The sequence below is a fragment of the Vanessa atalanta genome, chromosome 22, assembly GCF_905147765.1.
Source record: "Vanessa atalanta chromosome 22, ilVanAtal1.2, whole genome shotgun sequence".
NCBI classification, from domain to species: domain Eukaryota; kingdom Metazoa; phylum Arthropoda; class Insecta; order Lepidoptera; family Nymphalidae; genus Vanessa; species Vanessa atalanta.
Window position 1 is genome coordinate 8,519,463 of NC_061892.1, and position 23,463 is coordinate 8,542,925.

General features: G+C 33.0%; 1 protein-coding gene across 1 annotated transcript in view; it reads right to left on the reverse strand.

The window, feature by feature from the left end:
• Positions 1-23,463, reverse strand: part of LOC125072667 (protein madd-4) — a 395,564-nt gene that overhangs the window by 34,555 nt on the left and 337,546 nt on the right. The window contains exons 9-12 of the mRNA XM_047683327.1: positions 16,871-17,015; positions 4,725-4,854; positions 3,157-3,272; positions 2,645-2,745 (exon numbers count right to left, since the gene is read on the reverse strand). Coding sequence (XP_047539283.1) covers positions 2,645-2,745; positions 3,157-3,272; positions 4,725-4,854; positions 16,871-17,015 — 492 coding nt within the window. The remainder of the gene's footprint in view (positions 1-2,644; positions 2,746-3,156; positions 3,273-4,724; positions 4,855-16,870; positions 17,016-23,463) is intronic.

The window sequence follows — 23,463 nt, forward strand, 5'->3', positions numbered from 1 at the left end:
TTTGGTTCCCTTTGTGAACGTGAAGTTAGTTGTTTAATGTTTGTAATATTTTGGGACAAAAGACATACTGACAGACACGTTTCTATGTATTATAATATGAAAATAGAATGAATAGATCTTTTTGAGGCTGACTGTACTTGAATGTGAAAGTGTCAATCCAGAACGAGTGACGTGACATGACTTCAGTGTCAGTCATTCATAGTGACGAAGGGTTGACATCGCAGAATTCGGGGAGAGACGATAATACTGATTTACTTGAAGGAAAAATTACAATTAAAATTATTATTAGCATATGTTTTCAAAGAAATATGTATTTGACTGCTTCGATGATCTAGTGGCAAGGTATAAGTTTGTGACCTCAGATCCCGAGGTTCTGAGTTCAAATCCCGGTGGATCGATAAAAACAGGCATTAAGGTTTTTTATCGAAATGTTTTAGGTAAAGGGTCCCAGAAAACGTTCAAAATTATTCAATTATAAAATTCAAAAGAGTCGTTAAAGAGCGTTTGTGTGCTAAAGGATATTACAACACTAATGACTTTTTAGTTGACTGCACACCTTGGGAATGAAATGATCGCCTCCAGGCTGTTTCAAACAACTAAAATATACTTATCATTGTACCTACATGGAAAATGGTTAAAAAAAATAAAAAAAATATATCCCACTGAGTTTCTTTCGCCGGTTCTTCTAAGGTCCGAGGTGCTAAATTCCGAACCGGTGGTAGATTTTTGACAATCAATAAGCAAGTGCAAACACTTCTATATTGAATAAAGATTTTTGACTTTGACTTTGACTTTTGAGCCCAGACTCTAAACTGTGTACACTCTCGCACTCTTTCCAGTCGTGTTAGATTTTCTGTCAGGACGACGTCATCACCATCATATATTATGTATTCATGTGGTACCACCATATACTTTAATATGTCATATATATTTTCGAATAGAACTATTTAATAATTTATGTATAAGTATAAAAATCACAGGAATCTAAATATGTATCTGAAATGAAATGAGATAGAAATACGTTCATATAAGTCAAAATTAATAAAGACGTGAGCGTATAAGATCCGTTTTAGTGTATTACATATAAAATACATAGCTGGCCCGGTACATATCAGTTAGAACTCGTAAATCTGAGCTGAAGGACGCTGGTTCAAATTTTGCTTCATTCAAGCACAGTTCATTTATCATTTGTTTAAGCTATGAACAGTATGGTGGAATCAAAACATTCTGAGTGAGAGTGAGTCTTTAGAGTGAAAAATCGACCGGGTAAAACAAGTTTGTAGGGGTATGATCCCATCCTAAAAACAATCATTGGTAGAAAGCTACTTTATTCCTTAGTACTATGGGGTATAAATTATATTGATAACATATCATTTTATTTAATAAACTGCACCTGCGTAAGCGGATCGCTATTAATCTAAACCTAATCTATAATATTATACTGGCGAATATAATTCACATTTAAACGATTACTAAACAATTTGCGCGTCATATATTGTACAATGTATTCATATAATAATAAACGGAAAAACTATTCATTTCATTAAACCCCATTTATTTATGCGACTAGATTTTAATTGTAAACATTTATAAAACTATTTCCTTTTTTTATGGCATTGGTTGGCGGACGAGCATATGGGCCACCTGATGGTAAGTGGTCACCACAGCACCACAATAGTACCCTCATTACGTTAGCCATTGTATTGACCAATTGAACACAGAAGCTCGACTTATACGTAAGTTTATGTAAGTTTTATTTAAGATAAAACCTATATCAATCTTTAAATACACCTCTAGTGTAATGATATATCAATATTATGTCAAAAAGTATTAATTTATAGCAATTATATCATATTACAACATATAATTACAATCAGTACTAGTGACAAGAGTATAATTGTTATGTATCAAAAACGTTTCACTAAAACGTTGCACCAAAATTCGAAACTAAAATTCACAAAGCCCTACCACCAAGTAAGTTCCTTCAATAACTCTCTAACCAGTCCTGTGTATGTTAAATTAAGAACACACAAAGTGACCAAGTATATTTATAGTATAGATGCCCTAAAGCCAGGCTTGTCTCACAGTTGCACCAGAGACATAACTTATATACTAAGTTAGCTTATGTTTGATAGCATACTGATGATGTATGTAAATTAAAATATTTTTTTATTTACGAAGGCTTTTATAAGCTGTTTTGAATCGTCACTACCATTGTATATCACCGGTAATTTTCTCAGTAGATACTCTTCTAGTAAGAAAATACACAATCAACTACAAGATGATGTAAGACAAAAAAGTCTTAAGTTAAATTGTTACGACAAAAATTACTATAAGCTGATGACATAACATATTATGTTCGATAATATATGCGTCGTTATTTCGTTATTTGCCAACGGGACTATATTGTTATGTGATATTAGTAGTAATTTTATCTGAAAAACTTATTACTTACTGCAACGTTGTGTTTCTGTAGTAAACACGCACACACACAGACGCACAAACACGCTTATACAAATATCCTCATAAATGTCGCAATTGAACATTGGAAATCACTAATCGTTGACAGGATTTCGAATTTGATTTAAAAATCTGCCTTATTAGAATAACTTCCTACAATATTAAATAATATAATTGCACTTACCCCAGACCACGGTCCAGCGACCCAAGTTGGGCAATTATGTTCGTTGCACGGTTGAGATGATCTCGGAGCGGGGGACATGCAGCCTGGTTCTGAACTGGTTTCTATGGAATACAATAGAAATTTATAATTTTAAGTTATTCGCATCAACATTACTCTTATAACTAGTTGTCTTGCTCAGCTTCCCTCGTTTTTAAAGAGGTTGCCATCAGGTGTTAGTAATAAAAAGTAGACTTTGTCCTTTCCTTAGACTTCAAGCTTGCTTCATACTAAATCACATCGAATTCGGTTTAGTAGTTGGGTCATTTTAGTTAAACGTGCGCTAGAGGTAACACACATAATTTATAATTGGACTGTTTTATAGAAAAGTTTATTATTGGTATCATATAAAACAAATATATCTTGTACGCATGGAGTAAAGGAATGCAAAACCCAGTTTAAGCCCGATTTGTTCTATTTTTGATTTTTTTTCATAAAGATCGATCGATTTTTTTTTTTTTTAATATTAATAATACCTGGATCGTAAGTGTCTGTACGAGTGATGTTCGCGGACCTTGCACAAAGCACGCGCCTATTTCTCACTCCACCGCCACACGTCACGCTGCACGAAGACCATTCGCCGACGTACCATCTGTATGAATAAATATTTATATAATGTAAATATATTTAGCTCGTATTATACATACATAAGATAATTTATGTATAATAATTACGAACACTAATTGCGATTCAACGGGGAAATACCGCTGGCATTCTTGCCACCATTCCATGCGGTCATGACTTGTGCAGTAAATATTTTTAATTTTTATTTGTGTATAATTAAAGTATTTATGTTAATAATTGTTATGTAAATAATGTACATAGCGATGGTTAATTGAAACACGCAAAAGCCGAATTCTCTGCTTTATTTCAATTCATTTTTTATTTATTTTTACTAATTTATCATAGATTTTCAGTCATATTTTGTATTATTTGGTCCTTTTATTAAATTCTTTTTACAATAAAGTATGTCATTTCACTATATAACTTAAAAAATATTTGAGTAAAGTCGTAATAGTTGCGGATGGACACATGGGCCTCTCCCCTATGCGAGCTAAGATGTTATGCTAGTGCCTGTTGTAACTGGAACTCTTTTACTAACTCAGCCATACTTCAACCCCGAATACAACAATACTAAGTACTGCTAAATATATAAAGTACAAACTACAAGATTGGTGAAATAAATTTTAAACATTGTAGAAATGTCTCGTCTTTTGCCCAACAGTGGAACCTTAACGGACTGTTATGTAAATTTATTTTTAAAAGCAAAAGAAACACGTATTTTATAATGTATTTCAAGCTACTGTTTAATGTTTGTATGAAAAACAAAAAGTAGCTATTTCACATTCTACGTAGAGCGTTAAACGGCGAAATAAAACCGAGTCGAAGGTTTACGACAGTTTACAATTTATGGAGCTATTTTTTAGATTAAATACCCAAAAACGTTATGCTGAAACTAAATAGTCTTGGTAGGTTATAAAACGCAACAGATATAATTGTTTGCCAAAAATGTGTACGAACGATGTTGCTTCGTTTAAATTATTATTTATTTAATCGTACACACATTACTTATATCACGTACTTGGATATTTGATGTGGATTATGTTTAATAGTTGCGTATCAGAGTCTGGAGACATTATGGAGTTTTAATATTCTTTATTCGGCTATTTGGCTATTGGACAGGTAATCTGTTATAATCGTATATAAGTCCTCTAATTTCAATGAGGTAACCTATAAATAGTACACGGCACGGCTAAGGTCTCCTCTCCACTTTAGGATAAGTTTAGGAGCCTATACCCAGCTTCTCGAAACAGATTGGTAACTCATGTAGCCTTTTTCACGAGTTATGCCTTTGCCATCGATCACGACATTAATGAATTATAAACACAAATTAAATACATGAAAATTCCATCAGAACTTCTGAATCTTCAGTTAAAATCAGAATCTTCGATTAAGATTCACCTGTTCTTATTAATAATAAAACTTTTCGAAATTATTACTTTAAAAAAATGACGTTAAAATTATTATTCTTGTTAACACTTACTTAAACGGGCAAGGATGTGTGTTACATCGTACCACAGCAGATGCTGGCTTGCTTGAACCGTCGCATAGTTCCTCTGGAGCGTCGAGACCCGTCAGACGATCCCGACAAACTGCTAATGACATCTTATATCCTGTTGACAATAAAACATGTAAATATTTGACGACAGTTAGATATACAGTACACATAAAATTACTCTACTGTGACGTCGATAGTCTAAAATTAAAACGAGTGTAACTGCAAAGTTTAACTACGAATATAATATTATTATACAGTAATACCTTCTCAGAAATGATCTGCATCTCCTGTTCTAAGATTTATAACATTGCTTTAGCAGTGTAATAAAAAAAAATACTTAAATTATAAGTAAAGATGTATATATGTTGCATTCGTAGTCAAAAATACGTAGTCAATAATTATATTTAGACGAGAAAATTTCCAATGTTTCCATCAGTTAAAATAATAATATAAAAATTTACACTTCAAAGTAAAATACTGTTAATATCAAAGACGCAATCTGAAAATAATTGTAAAATTTACGAAACTAGAATAGCTTTCAAAGTGAACAAAATTCTCAGTTAAGAAAAAAAAAACATTTCAAATAAAAATACACACAAAAAACTGTAATTGTAGGGTCTTAAACAAATGAAGTTGCTTGCGGAAGCTAGTTTTATTTGAAAAACTCTGAATTTCTACAAAACTACTTCCCGAGCTCTGTTTTGATAATGAAAAAAAGAATTGTGTAAAACCTGCAGTGTTTAAATAGCCATTAGGAAAAGCTCTCGGAATCAAAATTGCCGAACACGAACGAAAGTTTTACTAGAACTGACATTAAAAATTCGAGTCTGATTATTAATAATAGTAATTTTGAAAAAAAGGAATTCTAAATAATTTTACTTGGTGGTAAGCTAGCTTGTCTGGGTAGGTACCACCCACTCATCACTTATTCTGCCTCCAAACAGCAATATTGTTATGTTCCGGTTTGAAAAGTGAGTGAGCCATTGTAACTACAGGCATCAGTGACATATTATCTTTGTTCCCAAAGTTGGTGGCGCATTGCCAATGCAAGGAATGGGTAATATTTCTGACAGCGCTAATGTTTATGGGTAGTGGTCATGATTTAACAGCAGGTGGCCGCTTTGCCGGTTCGCCTAACTATTACATTTAAAAATATATAGTGCTGTTTTAGAACCAAATAATATTCCGAGATTGAGCTCCAAGTTTTGGTCTTGGCGGTCAATCTTAGAGATAATCCAACTGCACGCTTGTAGACCCCAACAAGGATAAACTGCCAGCGATCTAGCTTTTCGTACGTTTCCAAGAACGTGGGTTTATAGACTTTCTTAATAGGAAAAAAGACCAATGACTTTAATGAGTTCGACCAGGTATTTGGAAATCTGATCTTGCAGCCATATTAAAGTGCCACTGAGCATCGAACACTCAAATTCTATTCCTTAAATTACATCGTAATTTAACTTAATTGTCTCCATATAAATATTCATTGTTATCAGTGTTTAGAAGTTAGTATAATTACCTGCTAGTATATTAAATTAACTTTGTTTACTTATAAATTGGTTTTACTATTTATTTTGCCTTCCGTTCTCTCACATAGGTATCTACTTTGATAAATTAATTATTTTAATCAACCTTCTCAGATTTTATCTTATTTAAAATGCCATATTTATGCTTTATTGGCCTAAATTTTCCTTAAATTACTTCCGCATTGTTGTTTGAGCTGAAAAATTTGACGAAATAACCCTTTAATCTAAATATTTTAGGCAGTTTAAATTTTTACTTGGATACGTTTACGGGTTTGTTGCCCGTCTGGGTATGTACCATCCACTTATCATATATTCTTAGTAGTGTTGTTTTAAGATTTGAAGGTTCAATAAACCAGTGTAACTACAGGCACGAGGAACATATGATGGTAATCTTAGTTCTCGAGGTCAATTAATTTTATAAGTTTTGCTTCTAATGTAAACCCATAATTGTAATATTGTAATTGTGTCTCGGTTATTAAAAAAAAAAAACAAATTATTAAAATATAAAAATTTGGAAATGTCTCTTCTATTTTTCTAGATCTTAGTTTCCAAGCCGTACTAATGAGCGATTAACGAAGCAAAAGACGAAATTTCTTTTGAATACATAAATATGTAAATAAAGATAAGTAAATTTAGCCTCAGATTCACTTGAATACAAAATTATTTGAAATGGTCCCTCGGCGTTATATTAATAATTTTGTGATATTAAAATTTTGATATTTGTTTCGGAAGTTTTAAGTCCGATTTGTTTCCGAAACGAAATTTTAATTACGAATTTATTTCTCATTCATAATTTGGTGAAGTTTTAAGAAGATGCGGCTGTCATTTAATTTTAAAGAAGTGAATGAACTGTTAGTATATATATGTATTCGACGGCGGAAGATATGGCCGAGTTGTAGAGTTGTCTTTGTCCATGTTCGGTGGTAAGGGATCCATCACGATATTGTACCAAAATAAACTCGATGTTGGTATAACCAAAGATTTATTATTACAAATTAGGTATAGGTACTAGTTAGGTAAACCAACAGTTTCGCTATGGAGGTGTAGGCTGATCGGTTTTTAAAACGCGTGACTGTTATACAGTCCCCCTACTCTCGAAGACGCCTCTCTCCACGTGACTTCAACAATAAATGACGTTACCGCGTTTACCCGTTTTACAATCATGTCAGATGTGATGTGACTTTTATAAATAAATATATTAATATTGGACAACATTACATACTTACTCTGATCCTAATGTAAGTAGCTAAAGCACTTGTGTTATGAAAACTTAAAAGTAACGACGGTACCACAAACACCCACAGACCCAAGACAACATAGAAAACTTAAAAAATAAACTTTTTCTTCATCTATTCGGCCGGATTGAATCCGGGACCTCGGAGTGGCGTACCCATAAAAACCGGTGTACACACGACTCGACCACGGAGGTCAATTATTGTTTTTCCACGACAGATACTAAAGTGACTGTAACGCTTACGTAATATTTTTAAAGTGTTTTGTATAGTTTTGAAAAGCAATTACTCAAACAGTACAAATATATATGTTGCACTAAATTTCAACGTAGTTACCATATAGCCCAAGGATATTTTACTTCCAAAAACTAAGGCGCGTGAATTCAGTAAGTCATTTATTTTGTCGGAAAGGTTTTTTGAAAGATGAACTTTCAAGAAAGTTCATCTTTCAAAAAACACTGAAAAAAATCCGAGATCTTCCACATTTGTAACAACAAACACGCATTGGAGAAGCACGATGGAGCTCCAAATATTCTCATCAAACAGGAAAGCAAGGAGTGCCCAGCAATGGGAGAGTTACCATAGACCATTCTCAAATGAGACCAGGATTACGCAGGACATATAGTGTACAAGTGTGTGCACAAACATAGGTGTACTCTCTGTTCCCTCTCATAATCTGATCGGTTCATAATTCCACCTTCTAGACTCCGCGCTAATGCTGAGAATTGTGACAGAAAAACCTAATAATCGGTCCGACCTGGGATTTGAACCTAGAATCTCAGGATCTGTGCCTTATAGCGGTTTTCGAGTAATTAGTAATCAAACATATGTACCTAAAGAAAGCCATACCATCCTTATTCGTCAAACATATATATAACCTACTCCTTTTTGTGAGTTAAAAATAGTATTTAGTTCATTATTACAAGACTTGCGTGTTTGCGTTTCAAGTTGTTGTTTGTTATAAGAAAAATAACCATATTCCCTTGACCGATTTACTCACTTCATCGACCATTTAAATCATAACCCTTCGAAAGTGAAAGGCGAATAGAGAGACAGGCAACAGCAGAGGTCGGTCGAAAATACCGAAGTGAAATCAAAAAATAAACCACAAACTGCGGTGTACGAGCTAGTGAAAATTCCATTTTCAAATGCATTTTCCTTGTAAAAATTGTTACGTACGTTCATTTTGAATTTGTCGGCAAAATAGCCGGGAACACGTAGACAATGTCGGTTTGCTAAATCATTTTAATGTCACTGGAAATATTATTTATTTTTATTGAGATTGATCGATTCGATATTCATGGTAATTATATTTACTAATAATTTATTCACTAATCTTTTTATTTCATTATTATGTACACAATAAAAAAAAAATCATTTAGAATATTCATATAAAACATTTTTAGTGCGTTGATTTCATTTGTGTTAGACTTGCTTGAATGAAATATAATATTGATCGAACTGTTAATTTACGAAAAACATAAAACACGTAATTGGTCAGGTCTATAGACAGTGGTGATATAAACCGAACTGTTAATTCACGAAAAACATAGAACACGTAATTGGTCACTAAGGTCTATATAAGACAGTGGCGATATAAACGTACCTTACATCGTTAATTTGGGAACTAAGTTATGCGCCTTGTGCCTGTAGTTACACTGGCTATATTTGACTAATGACGAATTCTAATTTTCCTCGTAATATTATAAAAATATATATTATTATATCTGTTCATTATGTTGATAATATTTGATACGGCTTAGCCGATTATCATGCCAGTTGGCGCTTATATACTTTTTACGGATAAGGTCTTATTGCATAGATTAATTACCCTATTCAAATTGAAGACCAATTATATGCATCGACCAAAAACATGCGTACCCAGAACCAGAAGGTCGTCCCACCCCAAATTCTAACAAATCAACTTTTGTTTTATTACTTAGATTAGCCATCCACTGACTACGAGGCGTTTACGTCATATTTTATATGTAAAATTAGACCACTGAAAAGCATCGCACTAGCATCCTGAAGATTAAATAAATTATTTGTAATTAAATTAGTTGTTTGTGTAGATTTCTCCAAGAAGCTATTGAGATTTCTTGATAAAAAAAAAAACAGTAACTTCTCACGTAAATTTTGAACCCAGAACTTTGGTCTTCGACATTATAACCTAACTATTAGCTCAACGTATAAAAGACTCATGAAAGAAGCTAAATTATCAGTGTTCAAATTTATCCAAATAAATTAAAATTAATCTAATAAAACCTGCTCAACGCTAAGCTATACAATATAAATGAAAGGTCAGAACTACCGGTTCTCAGTGACCCAGTCTTGTTCAGGCGTTTCAATTGTTAATTAGGTGCCGGGACAATGATAAATGGCTGTCGGACGCTGTAGGGTTGATTCTGCCCTAATCATTCTTGATAACTCATACTTTTTGCGTAAGATTAACGGGTTAATACTTTTCTAATGAACAAAAGAAAATGACATATTTATCTTCTATGTAGACTGACGCCATATTGCGTTTCTGATGACGTCATATCGCATTAAAGCTTTAGATATTTTTTATTTGAAAAGAATGTGCATTTAACTTTAGACAAACACAAATAATGCTAATTCTTGGTGGTACGTTTTTGTGCAACCCTGTCAGGATAGGTAACACCCATTTATCATATATTCTACCCCTAAGCATGGCGCATTGGCGATGTGAGGAAGGACGATTGATTTATTTTTCTTACTGTAAAAATAGGCAGAGATTCTAGTAATGGCAATAAGCGTAAATGAATAATAAACGAATGAAAAACTAGAAAAAAAAGAGAAAACGTAACGAATTCGTTTGATTCGACTGTCATGGCCAATACACCAGTAATGTCGAAGGTATTTTAAAATCATTCGAAGTCCTTTAAGTATTTTGGCGAAAATGTGCTATATCTCGTCAATCTTCAAAAACTGCCAGAAAATTAAAAAAAAAAATCTTCAAAGAAATTCGCAATAAGTTTCTACAACATAAGCTATGCTAATCACCTAATTAATGTTACTGGTGATTAAGGCCAACGTTTGATCAAACATTTCAATCAACTTCGACCTATCGGCCATCATATAAATTACATAGAACGACATCGGCTGCTAATTCTTATCTCCAACTTCATCTTTCACGGCGTTCTTAATTAGAATCAGCTCGCGGAATTTGTTTGGAAAGGTCAATAATTATAGACGCGCGATTTTTTTGTCGCAATTATTTTGAAGACAAAAAAATATACCTACGCAAATATTCTTATATTTATAAAACAAAAAACTACTCTTAGTGCATTCAAAAACTGCACATCCAGACACGCACACACATAAGAAAAAATCACAAATATACCATCCTCCCCATCTGTACCATATCAAACATATCATGCAGTATGTAGTATGCCATAAATGAACAATTGAACTTAAACACTGGTAAATATTATACTTACTTATGCATTACATAGGCAGTTTTTACTGTCTTATACTACCTGCTTGAGGCAATGTTATTACATGATGTCATGATACGGATCATAAGAGAGTGACTTATGAACAAAAAAAAAAATTACAAATATATAAAATTACTTTTAAATTTATTTATTTTTTATAAACTCAAACTCAAACTCAAATTCCTTTATTCAATATAGAAGCATTACACTTTCTTTTTGATGGTCAAATTAAACACTGGAAAAGGAAACACCCTAACCTGAGAAGAACCGGCGAAAGAAACTCAGCGGGTCTTGTTTTTTTTTCGTCAAATTAATTATATAAATAATTGTATATGAATAGAAACAGCCAGGAGGCGATCGTTTCATTCCCAAGGTGTGCTATCAAACATAAACTCACTAATTGTATAAGTAACCTTTCGCGCACGTTACTTAACATTTTTTTTAAATTTCGCAACAGAAGCATTTTGAACGCTTTCTGGGATCCTGTTGTAGAAGCGTATACATTGCCCCACAAAAGAGTTACTGACTCTATGCAGTCGAGTATAAATAAATTTGCTTAGTAATTGTTGGTCAAGGTATTGCGAATGACTATTATACTCAGTTTCGTTTAATTATAAACAAAAAAAAAAAAAACCAAAAGACTTCCTTTTTTTATATTTTTATTTTTAACGTGTAATTTTAAGATATGGTAAAAAATGGAATTGTTATTTTTTCTTTTCCATAAGTGTCGTGCACTGTTGGAAATAAAAAAAATTCAAAGTTTAACACCTTGTATAAGCACAAGAATGTAATGTAATGAATTAGTTATATATAATAAAATAAGTTAATATATAATACTACTTTTAATCGGCCGTCCGTTTGTCTCAGCCGTCTAAGAACTGTTGCTCGGAGACAAAGGCATCTGATTTATCAGCCGGGCGACTAATGGCAGATCCGGTATAAATTACAACGCCGGCACAATTAACAGCTATATTATGTAGCATAGTTTGATAGGGACGGATTGGAGTGAATTATTTATTCTGAAGCCTCCGTAAGGCTGCGGTGCTGTATTGAGATGGATTTCAGTTTAGTTATCTATTTTGGGATTCGCTTAGTACTCGAAATTCGATCGTTTTTTTGATTGAAAATTAGAAGAGAATACATATGAATTTCCATATTCGTTCTAAATTTTTTTTTTTCGATTTTGTTCCGGAAAAAAAGAATATCGGATGACAAATTCCAATTTAAATGTCTTTCTAATTAAATATTCTACCATCGGTTCGGAAAAAAATACCTCAGCCCTGCGAAGAACTGGCGAAAGAAACTCAGCAATTTTTTTTTTTTTTTTTGTCAAAAAATTGTATTAAAAATGATAATTGTGTGTTACAACAATTATATTAATTATTTTTGAAACGGCTGATTTTCGATCATTTTATCTATGAAATCGGTAATATAATATATAATAACGTTAAACAAACAGACAAACAAAAAAGCAAGGCGCTGAACTGTTGTTTATATATAACTTTAAAATAGCATTAATTAAAAGTATTTAATTTATAAGCCTTTATATTGGCAGTAGGTAAATGTCAAGTATTTTTAATCTGAAGGTTGGAGTCTTAGCTTTAAATACATTTCATATTTTTATAGAAAGAAGCCTAGCTGCGTAGTAGATACAATACACGAATGTTAAATCAATTATAATTTGCTTTGTAAAATAAGAACCAGTTTGATGCAATTTTTAGATATATGTAAATGTCAAATTGAAGTAGAGCAATATTTGATTAAGTCCAAAAGGAACCGCGATAATTCAAAAATAGTATATAATACCAATATATATATATATGTAGAATAAATTCATGAGCCATATAAAAAACTAACAGCTCTTTATATCCTACCTTATAGATAGTGATGTTTTTTCTGCTCTTATGAGCAGAATAAACAGGAGGCTTAGAACTTATTCCGCTAAGCAGTTCCAATGAATTTCTGGATTAACATGTGGCGGAATTTCATCCAATACATGAAGCGTGCCTAATGTCTAGGCACGTGATTAATACACACACATAAACACTTGATATCTGAATGATTCTTGCCCAGATTTGAACTGCATTTAACAATTCCATTTTTAAAAACCACTGTTAAATCTCGGCTCTTGCACTATGGATATGTATCTGTGTATAAAGCATAGACTCATATGTGAGTCTTAAATAAAATGCATACATGAATTTTTAACGGGAATAAAAATATTGTAGGAAAAACAATCAAACCATTATCTGGGGTCTGACATAATTTCCCTGATGTACTCTGAGCCTATCACGTCGCTGTACAAACTCAACTCCATAACACAGAAACGATTCTCGATATCCCGCTGAGTTTCTTTCGCCGGTTCTTCTCAGGTCTGAGGTGCTAAATTCCGAACCGGTGGTAGATTTTTGACATTCAATAAGCAAGTGTATACACTTCTATATTGAATAAAGATTTTTGACTTTGACTTTGACTTTGATTTTAAGCGGGACTTTCAAGTAATTTTACTGGTAGGTTCAATTGGTGGTAGGGATATGTGTAATTTATCTAGGTAGGTATCATCCACGCATCACATGTTGACGAACAACAATACTTAGTACTGTTGTCTGACAAAATATTCACCATCCTTAGATCACGAATGCGCCAATAGGTTTTCCTTATACTTGTAGTTACACTGGCCCACTCACACTTCAAACCGGAAAATATGCATAATAATAGTATAGCTATTAGTCAGATTTTTATTTTTATTTTAGTATTAATTGCAATAGTCCCAAAATATTATGTTTACGGTCAATATCGTGAAATACGACAAAGGATACAATGTTTTTATACGTAATGAAAAGTTCTACGTTATCATTTACACTCAGCGAAGTCCCTTATAAACCAGTTAAGTAGTTACGTCATACGACATTATCTTCATCACGATTAAATGTCGTGACGGTGTAACGGAAACGGGGTTACTTGTCGCCAATTAAAAGTAAAATATCGTTTTAATTAACAAATTCAGCCGCTCACTACTCCTGTTAATTGCCGTTTTTATTGCTAACTTGATTGAAGCAAGTTTGTACAACTTCACAGAGATACAAAGTTGGCGAAGAGATTTTAAAGCGTTACTTTTGCTAAGTATCACTTGAACTTGTTAAGTTTTATATTTATGATTTACTTTTATATAAAGTAATGTTTTGGTTGCGTGTTTTGTAAATCATTTTAATTTAAACTCTTTACTTTGAACTTTTTTACAGATTACTATATTTAAATTTGAGTTTCGAATTTTGGTGCAACGTTTTATATGTAACGTTTTTGATACATAACAATTATACTTTTATCACTCGTACTGAGTGTAATTATATGTTTTAATATGATATAATTGCTATAAATTAATACTTTTTGACATAATATTGATATCTCATTGCACTCGAGGTTTATTTAAAGATTGATAAAGGTTTTATCTTAAATAAAACTTACATAAACTTACGTATAAGTCGAGCTTCTGTATTTAATTGGTCTAAATGATTCGGATTGAACTTTAGTAACTATAGGTATTAGATTACATCAAGATAATTCACAATACAATGGCTAACCTAATGAGGGTACTATTAGATGTTCAGTGGAGCAGTAATATCTCGAATGGCTGATTAAAATCTCAAACATAGATATGAGAACAGCAAATTGATAAAATAATTGTAATCTTTCAGAATCTCTAACTTGGTGGTAGGGCTTTGTGTAAGCCCGTCTGGGTAGGCACCACCCACTCATCAGATATTCTACCGCCAAATAACAGTACATTGTATTGTTGTGTTCCGGTTAGAAGGGTGAGTGAGCCAGTGTAATCACAGGCGCAAGGGACATAACATCTTAGTTTCCAAGGTTGGTGGCGCATGGGTAAATGTAAGGAATGGTTAATATTTCTTACAGCGTCTTTGTCTATGGCCGGTGGTGACCACTTACCATCAGATGTCCCATATGCTCGTCCGCTAACCAATGCCATAAAAAAAAGAATAAACACGCGTTAGCTAAGTGACTGAAACACGTCGTCACGGTAGCATGCGTAAGCGATCCCGTGGCGCCTGCCGAAAGACGGAGAGGGTACCGCTGGTTTTTTAGTGGGTAAACCCGGCGTACCTGGGCGCACTCCGCGTCCAGGGCTCTGGGGAGTCCCACACCCCCCCCCACTTACCATCACGTGGGGGAAGCGCGTAAAGCGTTTTCCCAGTGAGAAAAAAAAAAAAAGTGACTGAAACACGTGAACTTAATTGAAACAGTTTTAAATACGAACAAGCATATGTATTCACGTTCATGTATTTCGTAATTGTTTGACGGTGAAGGAACATTTTGGAAGAAAGTCTTCAAAGAATGGATGAAATTCTTCCAAATATGTGTCTACTTGGTGATAGGCCTTTGTTTACAAGGGCCTTCGCTCGTCAGATATTCTAACGTCGTACAGCAATATTTAGTACTGATATTCTCCTCTTTGAAGTCTGAGTGAACAGGTTTTACTACGCACTTGCCACACGGACAATTAGATCTTAGTTCCGAAGGTTGGACATGCGTTGGCTATATAAGGAATGGTTAATATGTCTTGCAGCGCTGGGGTCTATGGACGGCGTTCACCAGATACTATGAGGTGGCCTAATTCCTTATCCACATAACTATTTTATAAAAAAGCTCCCAACTGCTCCTCTAAGGAGAGAAGGACTTTATTATGAAATAGAAAGTATTATTTTACTTTATTACGGAACATTATGCTCATATTTTTTTGGAAACCGCTTTTTGTTTGCTCTTTTTCTCTCCGACATTCAACAGACGCCTTATTTAACGGGTCTCGAGGAAAATATTTTTCTGATAATGTTTTAGCTTAACGTAATAATTTGGAAAACAAAGGATATCCATTAGTTTTTCAGGAACTCTGAGACGAATATTATGAATTCAGCTTGAAGTTTATACGATCTAATGGTTCCAAGCATATTCACTTTGACCTCAGCGGTACATTATACTAAAATTGTTTATGTAATCACAATCACTTCAGTCATTGGACAAGTTCTGATTTACAAAACATCAAATAGAATTCTGGTACATTATTATAATTTAGTGTCCTGATTACTAGACCTTGTTCTTTCGTTCAATATTACATACATTAATCAGCATTAATGCTTTTTGTAATGTGTTTATATGTCTTAAATCGTCTTTGTTTAAAATACTTTTAATTTGAAAGCATATTATTAGTAACAAATATTTATTACTTATTATATAATTGTCAGTTACAACCGATGCTTGTAATTTGAATGGGTTTAGTCATTAAAACCATTGCATTAATAATTATATTTCATATTACGAGGCACTTTGAAATTGTGGGTAGCGTATGACGACTACTACTGTTCTATAAACACACTGTCAGACACTAAAATACAATACAAATTTTCATTATACAGATGAGAAATGGTTAAGAAAAGAACACAACGATTTCTTCCAGACAACAATAAAGTAGAAGAAAAAGGAGAGAGGGGGAACTAAAGGTGTACGTGGCATTTAAAAATAGTACATTTTTTACTTGCTGTTTTACGCGGTTTTATCTGCGGTAAACGTTAAAGAAGAAACACTTCTCATAGTAATAAATATAAATAAATATTGGACAACATTACATAGCTAAAGCACTTGTGTTATGGAAAATGAGAAGTAACGACGGTACCACAAACACCCAGACCCAAGACAACATAGAAAACTAATTAACTTTTTCCGAGAATCGAACCCGGGACCTCGGAGTGGTGTAACCATGAAAACCGTTGTACACACTACTCGACCACGGAGGTCGTCGTTTTTTCTTCATTTTCCTAATAAATAGGGCCAATTGTGAGAGAAACGCGTTCAAACGAACTCTTCAGCTTTATGTATTAGTATAGATTATTTAAAAAGTATCTTACCTCCACCACACGTCGCAGAGCAAAGTGACCCGGGGGTTGATAGCCAATGGTATCTTGGACGCGAGCAAGAAGACCCGTCTCCTCCACAAACACCACATTCGTCTACGCGACGAGTTGAACCAACGCGGAGATCGCAGCCAACTCGCTGGTGACATAATACATTATATTATACACACTTTTTCTGGACTCCTTTCAGGTTAGAACATCTTAACCAATTGCGGGTTCAAACCCACACAAGCACCACTTAATTTTTTTAAGCTTAATTTGTGTTTCTAATTTATCTCGTGCCCGGCTGTTATGGAAAACATCGCGAGGAAACCTGCATGTGTCTAATTTCAACGAAATTCTGCCAGATGTGAACCCACCAACCCGCATTTGGTGTGGTGGAATATAGTCCTAACCTTCTGCTCAGATATTCTACCGCCAAACAGCAGTACTCAGTATTGTTGTTCCGGTTTGAAATGTGAGTGAACTAGTGTAACTACAAGTACAAAGGACGTAACATCTTGGTTCCAAGGTTGGTGGCGCAGTGGTGATGTACGGAATGGTTAATATTTCTTACATCAATATTGTCTATGGGCGGTGGTAACCGTCGTAAATGGTCCGATCGTCCGCCTACCGCTATCATAAAAAAAAATAACGGGCACACGTTTAAGTACATGAATTATCATGACTATAGTTTATCTTTTGTTACTTTTTTTATTTTTATCATAATCTTATTTAATGTATAACAATGATTAATTATGTAATTTAGTTTTAGGAATGTTATATATAAAGGCACACTAGACCTTTATAAATCTATATTTAATTTTGTCCCTGTCATTAAACATTCTAATTATTTAAGGTGAGCGAGCAGTAAAGGTCAAATGTGTCAGAGACGAGAATAATCTTTATTAGTATGATTTTTTTATCAACCCTGCTTTCGTTAGCTTGTTTTTTTATTTTTTAGAATTTAATCTAACTGATGTTTGAACATATCACTTATACCCTGTACAAGAGAGCCTAATCGTTTTTGACAGATGTAAATTTTTTTTTTTTTGTAAATGTGTCACAGTCAATGACGAGCATATTATTTTCTTAATTTAATTATTATAAAAATATTTTAAAAAATACATATAATACAAAAGTTTTTAAAGATTCATATATCGGGAAAATTGAATTGTACTTACAAAGGCATTTGTTACGTTAAAACTGACATTGAAATTCTTCTTACGTTTTGAAGGTCAAAGACATTGTGTCTCATGACCGTAATTTATTTTTTGGAAAATATTTTTGCGGTCATTTGACTTTTCGTTTATTATTTTTATACTATTTTATTAGTTAATTTTATGTGATAGTGTGGATGACCGTTTATACTTTAAACGGTAAAATCATAAACAAATAATATCAATGTATGTTTCGAACAAGTCGCTACAAACCATAAACTGGATGATACTATAATTCAGAAGCTTCAAAATCAGTTTCTCCCCTATTCAAGTAATAAATTACTGTGATATGTAACAATGAGGCACCTCATCATTTATTCAGCGCTCCGAAATCGAGTCGAGAGCTGCTTTTCACACAAATGTGCCGAATTTTCCGATTATCATATTTAAGTAGGCTTCGGTATCCTTTTTCGGCCTACACAACCCAGGTATGAGGAAGCGAGAGGGCTATAATATTGCGCGGTTTTATTACATGCAATTCATATTTACAGTTACCGGATTTAATTACTACAGACGAAATTTTAATTCGCCCTTCATACGTGGAAAACCGCAAAAAATGCAAGTTTCGCAAAAGAATATCAACATTTTTAAAACAAATAAGAATACAAGAATGGGCTATATTTTATTCTTTTGTAATGTAAATTGTCTGTTTCGCAAATAATTTTATTATATCTCTCAAAACAACGGCTAAATTATAATTTAGAAACGCAATTTAGTACTGTCCAAAAAGTTCCAGTATCGATAAAAGTTGCGTGGCTTCTGATAACCTTACTTAAAATTCTAGGATATCACCCCAAGTTTCCAATACCAGTAGTTTAAAGACTTCTAAAGACGACCAAATTGGAAAAAAAAAACTTCGGAAATATAATCAAAAAACTTTAAAACGGTGACGATAAAAACGTTACAGGTCCAAACTTTTTGACCAATATTGGTGGAATGGCCACTCCAATATTTTATACTCAATTAGCAAAACCTCACGTATTCCAAGAAGTTCCTGAAGTCGATGTCCAAGAAGTCATATAACTTTTCACTCGCCACTTCCGAGTTCTCTTAGCGTATTTTGCATAATTTCATATATTATTTAAGTGGAAACTTCGGTGGAATATTTACATAATCCTGTTTGCTTCTAACGAATACTAATTCGGAGTTGACGTTGGATGGCATTGATGGTTCAATAATTCCAATTTGCGTGGTATCAAAGGGTTTTAGTGGAAAAATAATGTACAATGTACGTATTTCAAAATTGCATATTTTTTAAAAGAAATTCTACGAAAGAATCGAGATATATAATTACTGTCTTGTCAGATCTGATGTATTTATTTACAAAATGGGGATATTTTTTTTTGTGCAGAGCAGGTGTAATCTGTTATGTAGAGTAAAATCTGTTGTGTAGAGTAAAAAATTGAATAAAAAATAGAAGTATAAAATAGTTTAGACTAAGGGAGAATGACACAATGAAAATAAATAAATTAATCAATCATTTTCAAAATTAATTTAAAAATCGTAAACGATATATGTACATGGATGTTGATTGTTTGAATATCGAATTCAATTCATTAAGAGACAGTGACGTAATAAAAATGAAAAATTAACAACTACCCGCTTGTCAATCTGCTTGTGCCAATTCGTCAAGGGTCAAATCAAACGTCGACCATCAATAAGGATGCGAGTACTCTTTATCGAGATTTTCCAAGCTCGGTGGACTTTGAAGTGACTCTCGTGTTCGCGTTAACATACCTACTTTTATACAAATTTCTTCAGCTCAAGCGCTAGATCGTATCGATTCCTATTTATTTTTAAACGTTTGCGAAGCATGATAATTAGTAATTTCGTATACGGATTTAATTAAATCATGCTTAGCTTACCTTTCCTCTTAAAATAAATCATATTACAAGGCAATATAGATATAAGAGGGCTTGGAGTCAAAATTCGTGTATATTTCATAAGGATAATATATAAATTTAACTGCGAACAATTATTACAATTATAGTATTAACTTTATACATAATTATGCTCGGCGGTGAAGAAAAACATCGTGAGGAAACCTGCATGTGTCTAATTTCAACGAAATTCTGCCACATGTGTATTCCGCCAACCCGCATTGGAGGATTTGAATATGCTCGAAACCTTCTCCTCAAAGGGAAAGGAGGCCTTTATCCCAGCAGTGGGACATTTACGGGCTGCTAATGCTAATGCTACATATATGCTCGTAATTTTACATCGATAATTTAAGGTTAAGTGTTCTTACGTTCCATTTCATTTCACTTTCGATAACTTCGCCCAGATTCTTAACGTCATATTTTTGTCGAATCCATGATGAATATACTATTCAAGATCTCGATGAATGATATTTCGTCAATTCAATGTCATAGTCAGTGGTTGGAACAGCGCCTGTTGAGATTTATATAGATTCGCCTACGTAACGATTTATATTGAGATTTAAGATGTTGTCTGACATTGAAATTCTTATTACACCCTAAAACAAATTTATTTTTAGTAAAATTATTAATTTGTGAATGGAACATGTTCAGGTATAATTTATCCGTCCTATTTTTTTTTGTAAAATTCATCGCTTTTAACGGCAATTTTTCAAATCAAATACTAAATCAATTTTTTTTTATTGAATATATATTAGTCTAGTAGAGTCAAGAAACACTTTTGATTCATGTCACAGAAATGAATTAAATGTAATGTTACCACCGGTCCGGAGAGCAGATCCTATCGTGAAGAACCGGAAACTCAGTAGTTATTCTTTTCCACCATTGCAATTACAGACATCATGTTAATACAAAATGTTTAATTAATTTTTATACATATATCATACCTAGCAATCAACAAATACATAAATAAATAAATAATAAATAATGGACAACATCACATACATTACTCTGATCCCATAGTAAGTAACTTGTGTTACGGAGAATCAGACGTAACGATGGTACCACAAACACCCAGACCAAAGACAACATAGAAAACTAATAAACTTTTTCTACGTTGACTTGGCCGGGAATCGAGCCCGGGACCTCGGAGTGGCGTACCCATGAAAACCGGTATACACACTACTCGACCACGGAGGTCGTCAATCGTCAAATCCACAATGTTTTTTATCGTTAATATAATCTTGTATTGAGTAATACGCCTTATTTGTCAATGTTTCTCTGACATGACATTTAAATTTATAAATAGGCAAAGTTAAAATATTCGTTTATATTAACACGGTCGATTTAAAGTTAAACGATCCATATCTATTAGTATCGTTAGTTTCAATTAATGATCGTATTAATAACATTGACACTAATTAATTTTATTGTATTACCTTATTAGCATATACATAATAACTAATAATTATTTTAATAATTCAGTTATTACAGCGGTGTTTATTATTATTAAATATTTCGATATTCGAATTTGTAACTACCAGCTTAACCAAACAAAATAAAACATTAGTCTTTTAAATAGGGAAGTATTTCTGTAAACTATGTATATAATTAATAGCGTGTCATATATCTAAATATATATATGATCGAGTCTTAATATAGAGTAGAATTTTAATATTGTGAAGCCTATTATTACCGTATTCGAAACAAAAAAGCCTACGAGTTCCTTTCGCCGGTTCATTTTAGGCCTGAAGTTATATTAATATTCCTAGCGTTCTTGCAACTACTCCACGCGGTCAAAATTTGTACAGTAGCTTTTTTTATTTGTATATATATTTGTATATTTAAGTATTTAATGTAGAAAACATACATTATAAATTCCCATCGTCTAATATCGTGTCGTGTATGTTTCCATTGTTCAAAGCTACGATTTCACAAGTGATTACATATCCACGGTATAACGCGAACGTCAAAATCACTACTTACGCGAGAATAATTCCTAAAAGCTTCTTCAAGCAAACAGTCCTTTATGGTGAACAAAAAATGCGGATTGAAACCTCGTGACACAATGCCGGATGCGACCTGACATCATCAGGGAATGGGGCTGCGAAATAATAAGGCTTGGGTGTGTCTTGATCTATAAGATGAAGCGATTTTATAAACGCGATCAGGAAAATTTGTGTAACATAAAACCCATAAAAGATAGCGATTTGTCAACTATAAGAAATCATTGTTCGGTAAATTAATCAACAAAACTGCCTATTTTTTTAAATAAAAACATCATCAAGAAAAATATACACACATAATATAGATATGACAAAATAGTTTAAAGGAAATAAATTCTTATCACCCTTGCGTCATGTTAGTAGTTTTTAAACGCTTCAGGTTTTCTTTTGGGCCATTACCCGCAGCCATACTGAGTTCGCCTTTGTCTCGGTACTATTTGCTCCCGTTTCTAAAATTAAAACTATGCGGCCTGGAATGCCGAGTTTGTAATATTTCGTTTGCTCGAATAAGGTGCTCCTTTTGCACGTAAAAATATGTTACAAGCGCATTACGTGTATTCGGGACAGCCATATAAACTTTTGTACGGTTATTCTGGAACTGTTTCGTTGTAATTTAATGTTACTCGTATCAATGTGTGTGTGTGTGTGTGTGTTTCAAAGCCTGTATTTGTGTACTGCATGGTAATAATTTACCGTTAATTGGGACAATTAAAAACGTAATTCATGTCTTTATCTAGATTCATTTTATGTTTTATATTTTATAGATGTTTAACCTTATAATTATTAATAAAATATTCTTAATAACGTATGTAAAAATAAGTGTAATTTTTTTTGGACGTGTAATGTACCAATTTTATTTGGTCGTGTATCCATAAAAACAGAACATACTCTGTTAAATATAATGTCTTCTTAAGTTTTACTAACAGAATACAGGAATAAACTAGATCTAGTTAAAGCGGCTAGCTTAATTCTAGCCTTTGTTACAACTTTAAGCTATTTTTCACATGAAGTTGAAAATATTTGCAAGTACGAAGTCGGTCATATCTTTTAAAATAAACATAATTAATTCGTGGTATTATTTTTTTTGACAAGATACATAAAAATAAATTGAAATAAAATCATGGTTCACATTTATATAAGGAGGTGGAAGGGAAAATTGACTGCCTGTTGGTAAGTGGTCACCACCCATAGACATCGGCGCTAGAGGAATATTAATCATTCCACCACCAACCTTGGGAACTAAGAAGTTATATTCCTGTCACATTGGCTCACTCACCCTTGAAGCCGGAACACAAGCATTCTAAGTATAACTGTTACCAACAAGAAAAAATAATTTTGTACTAAAATTATTTAAATTCTACTAATACAGAAATAAATTAGAACATTAATTGAAGAAACTAATTTAGTAATTCTCTTGGCTGACAATGACGTCAATGTCAATTATGACAGCGATACTCGTCAATTATTAGGAGGCTGAGTGTAATGATAGCTGAAATAGATTGTTT